The sequence below is a fragment of the Corylus avellana genome, chromosome 11 (assembly GCF_965113065.1).
Source record: "Corylus avellana chromosome 11, dhCorAvel1.hap1.2, whole genome shotgun sequence".
NCBI classification, from domain to species: Eukaryota; Viridiplantae; Streptophyta; class Magnoliopsida; order Fagales; family Betulaceae; genus Corylus; species Corylus avellana.
In genome coordinates, this window is record NC_142500.1 from 11,501,563 (window position 1) to 11,509,318 (window position 7,756).

Consider the following 7,756-nt stretch of genomic DNA (forward strand, 5'->3'; position numbering starts at 1 on the left):
TTTTTCAATTCAAACATCAAAGTTTCAATTTTTGCAATCCACCTCCACAAAGTTTCAATTTTTTTTTCAATTCGACCAATATTATCCCAAAATTCCCATATTGCCACTAATTTTTTTATTTTATTTTTTATGAAAAAAAAAACAAATTTAAGGGTGCAAAATTGGCCAGATGGGCAAATGGGTGGCTACGGCCACCCTGAATTTTTTTTTAAATTTTTTTATAAAAAATAAAAAAATAAAAAGTAGGGGCAATATAGGAAGTTTTTGATACAATTGGTCAAATTGCAAAAATTAAAACTTTGGTGTTCGAATTGAAAAACGCTGTCAACTTTGAAGGGATAAACTGTAATTTTTCCTTTATTAAAAGTCCAAATTTATTTTGTATCAGCTTATGGTTACCTTATGGACATTGTGCATAAAGGTATATGTGTTGTAATTTTTTTAACAGAATCTAAATTACGGCATATGTGTTGTAATTTTTATACAAATTATGCACCAAATTTTATATTGAATAAGGTGAAGGCCATCATTACGGTTCATAATTATCATGAAAACTTAAAAACTAAGCAAACGTTATACTTTATCAATATCTGATGAAGTGAATTATCATGTTAGTGAAATTTGACCTACTTTTAGTTATATCCATTGAAAAACCATATATTGTTAGTGAAATATGACCCACTTTTAGTTATATTTACAACAGTTGAGAAAGAATTGTATAATAAGAGGTTAATATTGTTTTACTGCGGAGTTACGATTTTACTGCACCATGTCGTGTGTAAATATATTTATCCCCACTGATTTTACGGCCTTCTTGTGGCAGGCTCTCTCTCTCTCTCTCTCTCTCTCTCTGCGTTCTTCAAGAATCAAAGGCCGTCCCTTTCTTACTCTCTTTCTCAAATCTTTCGAATTTATTATTTTATAATACATGGATAGGAGGAAGTAATTTGAAGAGCAAGCAACTCCAATCCTCGCTTTCTCTTTGCTATTAATAGTCATTCACTTCTTCGATTCATTCTCTGTTCCAAGCAACAATCAATCTCTCTCTCTCTCTCCCTCTCTCAGAAAATGGAGGACTAGCCTCTACCTCTGCTCCACTCAGATCTGCTCTCATTTTTCCGATAAAGGTACCTGGAATTCGGTTTATTCAGATAGCTGGATCTCTTGCCATTCCTTTGATTATGTATTCTTGTATTTTCTTTTTCTTTCTTTTTTTTTTTTTTTTTTGTCTGTGTGTATGTGTTTATCACACTCGCATTTGAGCTGAATTAATGCTAGATTTCCTAATTTTCATATTCTAATGTTGGTGAATTCCATAGTTGTAATGCGATTACATGCAGATCTAATGCAAGGTCGTTGATTTTGTTTGTTTCTTATTGCGTATACTTTGGCCCAGCTATTTCAGCCGATTTTCGCTAAGATGCGGTGGAGATCTATTTAGTTTCTCGTGTATTGTGTCCATAGTGACTGCTCTTAGGTGTCATTTCTTGATTTCTTGAATCTGAATATGAATAGGCTGTATGTTGTGTGAAGTTCAAGGTTTGGATGCCATTTATGAATCATAGTGTTGGGATCTCGGTGATTACCGCATTGATTATTTGTGTACTTTTGACATGGATTTATGTACTAATTGAGCCTTTCCACTTACTAACTTAAGCTTTTGAGATGGATGCTCTATGAAACGCTACTAAATATAGTCATCATTTTGATATTTATTGGTATTGATAGGCCAATCTGTTGTCTTTCATCATTAAATGTTTGAATCTAGTACAGCAGTTAATGGGTTTTAGTAGTTGCAGATTTGGACATGTTGGCAATTCTTTCTTATTGTTATTAATGTCGTAGACTAGGTGGATCTTGTTGTTAGACAGAGGTGTGATTGTTGAACTTATAAGTCAATTCTGTTGGATTTGTTGGAGTTTTGTTAGATGGGTTTTGACTATGTTTTGATTTTCCAGGTTTTAAATTATCCAGGAATAGTTGTGTGAAGAAAACATGGCGTTAGGGAAATATACTAGAGTAGACAACAGAAGATCATCGTCATCTTACTGCTCGACAGTGTCGATTGTAATTTTCGTGGGACTTTGCTTGGTTGGCGTTTGGATGATGACATCATCGTCCGTGGTTCCTGTGCAAAATGTGGATGTGCCCCAGGAGAATAAGAATGAGGTGAAGGGAGGAGTGAGTGAGAAGGATGTGGGTAATACTCCGCAATTTGAGGATAATCCGGGTGATTTGCCTGAGGACGCAACTAAAGGAGACATTAATGTGAATTCTGAGAGCAACTCTAATTCACAAAAAGTCCAAGATGAGGAGAAGCTGGAAGAGAAGCCTGAGGAAAAGCCTGAAGAGAAGCTGGAGGAAAAGCCTGAAGAGAAGGCGGAGGAAAAGCTTGAAGAGAAGCCGGAGGAAAAGCCTGATCCAAATGAAGATACTAAGTCAGATGATGGATCAAATACTGAAACAGAAGATGGAGAAAGAAAAACAGATACCGAGGAAACTAAAAAAGATATTGAGGAAACTAAAACAGATAAGGAAGAAACAAATTCAGATGGTGGGGAGACAAAAACTGATGGAGGTGAGAATGGTTCTGATGGACAAGGTGATTCTGAAGAGGGCTCTGGTGAGAAAAAATCTGACTTGGATGAGACCGAACAGAAATCTAATTCGAGTGAGAGTGAGAAGAAATCAGAGAACCTGGATGAAACAAAGGAAGAAGAAAAGGTGGATGGTCAGATAGAGGAGAAGGTGGAGCAAAATGATAATAAGGAGTCGGATGAAAAATCCAGCGAGAAAAAGGAAAATGGTCAGGCCCCAAACCAGAGTTCAAGTGAGGTATTTCCTTCTGGGGCTCAATCGGAGCTTTTGAATGAAACTACTACTAAAGTTGGGGCTTGGTCAACTCAAGCGACAGAGTCAAAGAATGAGGAGGTTCAAACATCTACACAACAGACTGGTTATACTTGGAAAGTTTGCAATGTCACTGCTGGGCCTGATTACATCCCATGCCTCGACAATTTGCAAGCAATCAAGAGTCTTAGAAGTACCAAGCATTATGAACATCGAGAGAGGCACTGCCCTGAAGCAGCCCCCACCTGCCTGGTTTCTCTTCCTGAAGGATATAGACGCTCAATTGAGTGGCCTAAATGCAGGGAAAAGGTATACTCAATAAAATTATATCAAATTCATTTGTACTTTGTCTTCTTCTTTGTGAGATGAACTGATAAAGCGCTTTCCTGCAGATCTGGTACTATAATGTTCCCCACACCAAGCTTGCGCAAATTAAGGGACATCAGAATTGGGTGAAAGTTACTGGCGAATATCTTACTTTTCCTGGTGGGGGAACCCAATTTAAGCATGGTGCTCTTCATTACATTGACTTTATACAAGAAGTAAGTCATTTGATACTTATCAAACTCCATTATTTCCATATTACCTTTCATGCTGCTCTTGCTTCTTCAACTTTTGTACATTAATTGGTTGCATTTTTCTTACCAATTGTATGCGTGTTTGTTTGTGAGTGTGTACATAGAAATTTGTTCATTGTTCTTTTGACAGTTGATGGGTACATGACGCTTCTTTCTGAATATCATCATAGTTCTCTAAACCATGCCCTGAAACCCTGCTTTGGAAAAATTTCCTTTCAAACATGATGATTTAAGCAACCTTACATCTAATAAGTAATAATTGTTGGCTCAAACTTGTGAACAATCAAAACCAATTAAGAATTGGGGAAAACATGTCCTGGAAATAAGGAAGCTTTATTCCGCTAGGAAATATTCTCATATATTTTTCTGCTTTAAAAAAATATATTGGACATTATTTTTGATTGGTTATTAATTAGCTATACACAATCTTAGTTAGTTCTCACAACGCTTGGGAAAAAATGTTAATAATGAGTTTTTTTTTCCTTGACATTGTTGAACAAATTTTGCTAAATTTCAATGGCATGTTTTATGCAGTCTGTGTCTGATGTTGCCTGGGGGAAACGCTCCCGTGTTATTTTGGATGTTGGATGTGGGGTTGCTAGCTTTGGAGGCTATCTCTTTGACAGAGACGTGCTTGCTATGTCATTTGCTCCAAAGGATGAACATGAAGCCCAAGTTCAATTTGCACTTGAAAGGGGAATTCCTGGTATATCTGCTGTGATGGGCACAAAGAGACTTCCATTCCCCAGTAGAGTTTTTGATGTTGTCCACTGTGCACGCTGTAGAGTTCCATGGCACATTGAAGGTACACCAATGGTTAAATTTGGAGAGTGGTGATTGAATGAGCTCGAAGTGATTCAAGCTTGATATTTTTTAATGCTGTTTTCTCTCTTACTAAATTTGAAATCTTATTTATATTTTGATGTTTTGGGTCTTGAACCTACCTGCTCTGACAGATTGTCGTGATCTGGCTGGCCTCCATTTGACAGTTCCCTTTGTTTTGGAAGTTAACTTCTAATTACTCTATGCAGGTGGTAAACTTCTATTGGAGCTGAACCGTGTGTTGCGACCTGGTGGTTTCTTTGTCTGGTCTGCTACTCCAGTTTATCAGAAGCTTCCTGAAGATGTTGGAATATGGAGTGGTAGGTTCTGAATCCCTTATTTCTGAATCGCTTGACAGAGCTTGAGTTGATAATGAATCTCACAACTTGGGCATTTTGTGGGAAAATTTTGCAGCGATGAAGGATCTAACAAAAGCAATGTGCTGGGAACTAGTGTCGATTAGCAAGGATAAAGTAAACAAAGTAGGTGCTGCTATATTTAAGAAGCCTACTTCTAATGAGTGCTATGAGAAAAGATCAAAAAGTGAACCTCCTATGTGCCCAGAGCATGATGATCCAAATGCAGCCTGGTAATCTTTCTCAATAGTTGACACATGAAAGTTATATTATATCATCGAATGAAGAATTTAAGGGTCTGCTTGGCAAACTTTTCAAAGAGTCTTTTCACTTCTCAAACGCAGAAAACTCTCTCAAATAACCAATGGATTTTTAGATGTGGCCCCCACCACTAACATACTTTTCAAAACAAACCACAAAACTCGTTTTTTTAAAAAATAGCTTTCCACAAAATAGTTATAAAAAAAAATACACAAAACACTTCTTAAAAAATAATTGCTAGGAACTTCTGGCATCCCTGCTGTGGTCACCATGAACTTCCGGCAACCTCGAGGTGGCCGCTAGGAACTTTCGAAGGCCCTGCGGTGGCCGCAGTGAACTGTCAATGGCCTCCCAGTGACGATTAGGAACTTTTAGTTGCCCTGTGGTGGCTTCCAGGAACTTCTGGCTGCCATATGGTGGCTGCTTGGAACGTCTGGCAGCTTTGTAAGGGTTGCCCGGTGGCCTTGTGGTGCCTGCCATGAACTTCCGCCAGCTCCGCGTGGCTGCCATGAACTTTTTGATGGGCCCGTGGTGGCTGGCATGAACTTCTGGCCACCTCGCGATGGCTGCAACGAACTTCTGACAGGCATACGATGGCCAGGAATGTCCAGCTGCCCCGTAGGAATGATGGCTCTGCAGTGACCATTGTGGAGCGTAAATTGCAATATTTTTGTTCTTTTTAAATTTTGGGGAACACTATTCAATTTTTTATTTTATAAAAACACTATGCAAAATTTTACCAAACGAATTTTTGCTTGTGGATCCCACATGTAACACTTTTTTCAAATCTATCTTCCACCAAATCAATTTTCAATTTTTACTTTTTTCAAAACCTAAAACAAAAATCACTTCTCAAAATTTTATCAAATCGACCCTTAGATTTCCTTTTTCCTGGAGATTTATTGGCTAAAGATTCATTTTGGTTGGAGTAAAAGAAATATGCTCTGGTTATGGCTGAATGAGCCCAGTGATATGTTTTCTACTCTGTAACACATTTTCTCGGTGTTCCTAAATTTGCACAAAAGACTGGGAAGAAACATAAACTGTGTCCCCCGTTAGCTGAAAGTTATTGCCAAAAAAGCATTTTGTCTGATGTGAACCCAGAACCCAGAATCACCCATAATTTTCTAGCACTGTGGCTAACCGATTGACTGTTTATCTGCTTGATGGGCATAGGAATGTGCCGTTGCAAGCGTGCATGCACAAAGTGCCTGTAGATGCATCAGCGCGTGGATCACAATGGCCAGAGCAATGGCCAGCTAGGTTGGAAAAAGCACCTTACTGGTTGTTGAGTTCTCAGGTCGGTGTTTATGGTAAAACTGCTCCTGAGGATTTTACTGCAGATCATGAGCACTGGAAACACGTAGTGACCAAGTCCTATCTTAATGGGATTGGGATTAACTGGTCAAATGTGAGGAATGCCATGGACATGAATTCTGTTTATGGAGGGTAAGCAAAATTGATTTGTTTCTTGAGTAGCATTTAGTTCTTTCGATTGTTTGGGTGGGAGAAAGCTTTGTTTATTCTCTTTGCTTCTGATATTTGCTTGTGCTTGCAGATTTGCTGCAGCTTTGAAAGACTTGAGCGTTTGGGTCATGAATGTGGTCTCCATAGACTCCCCAGATACGCTACCCATTATTTATGAACGAGGTCTATTCGGTATATATCATGATTGGTGTGAATCATTTAACACGTACCCTAGGTCCTATGATCTTCTCCATGCAGACCATCTGTTCTCCAAGGTTAAAAAGAGGTGTGTAGAAATAATACGCCACTTCTCTTTCTTCACACTAAAATATTGTTTGCTTGATTTGTTTTGCTCTAATTTACAATGGTGTGCGGGGTCTTACAGGTGCAACTTAGTTGCTGTAGTCGCAGAGGTTGATCGGATCCTCAGGCCAGAAGGAAAGCTTATAGTTCGTGACAATGTTGAGACCATCAATGAGCTGGAGAACATGCTCAAGTCCATGCACTGGGAAGTCCGCTTGACCTACTCTAAGGACAGTGAGGGATTGCTGTGTGTTCAGAAGTCCATGTGGCGGCCGGAAGAGTCGGAGACGATCAAGTATGCAATTGCTTAAGCTTGTGGGTGTGCTTGAGGGTGTCATACTAATTAGATATTCTTTGTTGTTGTTGCTTGGCAATTGCTATTCATGGTAACTGTACTTCTATCTTAGCACATGTATCATGTTAGATAGGTCTTTCAGTCTCTTGTTATTTTTAATCACGGATTTATATGTTTGTATTTCTATATTAAGAGGTTGTCAGAAGTTTTTACTGTAATATCTTATTATATACGAGTCATTGATGGAGAAAATGAAACATTCTTGCAAGTGTAAAGAAGCTCAATGGTCAAAATTTCTAATGTAACTAAGATTTTGGAATTTATGACTGGTGAAATGACGTTTTTGTGCTGAATTTTTGTACATGCTGTTTTGTTTCTCTTTGGAATTTACTGAAATTGTGTATAGCAGAGGGCTGCTTCTGCCTCCCTGGATAGAGAATATTTTGTGCATTCAATTTCAATCCTTTTTATTTAAAGTAACTTGAAGTATGGATATCTACTTATGACTTTGTATTTTTTTAAAGCCGATGACAAAAATCCCTGTTTGAATGGGAGTTTCCTTAAGGTGCAAATTTTGGCATTGCCCAGAATAACTGGCAAAAATAGACGGTGGACTAGCAGCATCGAAGTTCTTTATTGGACTCATTTATTTTTGAAAAATGCTTTTTATTTTTATCTTTTTATATTATTTTATTTTGCGTCAATTTTAGTTGAGCTGGCCTGCTCCATTCATCATTAGGTTTTTAAGTTTTAATATTTTTTTAATATATATATATATATATATATATATATAAAAGGATGGATGGAGCATGCCAACTCAGTAT

At 37.9% G+C, this 7,756-nt stretch overlaps 1 protein-coding gene across 1 annotated transcript; it reads left to right on the forward strand.

The window, feature by feature from the left end:
- Nucleotides 1-829: 829 nt before the first annotated feature.
- LOC132165402 (S-adenosyl-L-methionine-dependent methyltransferases superfamily protein) lies at nucleotides 830-7,189 on the forward strand. Its single transcript, XM_059575944.2, has 9 exons — nucleotides 830-1,127; nucleotides 1,959-3,159; nucleotides 3,243-3,392; nucleotides 3,963-4,233; nucleotides 4,460-4,570; nucleotides 4,665-4,839; nucleotides 6,044-6,316; nucleotides 6,426-6,620; nucleotides 6,720-7,189. The coding sequence occupies exons 2-9, from the start codon at nucleotides 1,996-1,998 to the stop codon at nucleotides 6,946-6,948; spliced, it is 2,568 nt and encodes an 855-aa protein (XP_059431927.2). The 5' UTR covers nucleotides 830-1,127; nucleotides 1,959-1,995; the 3' UTR covers nucleotides 6,949-7,189.
- The last annotated feature ends 567 nt before the right edge of the window (nucleotides 7,190-7,756 follow it).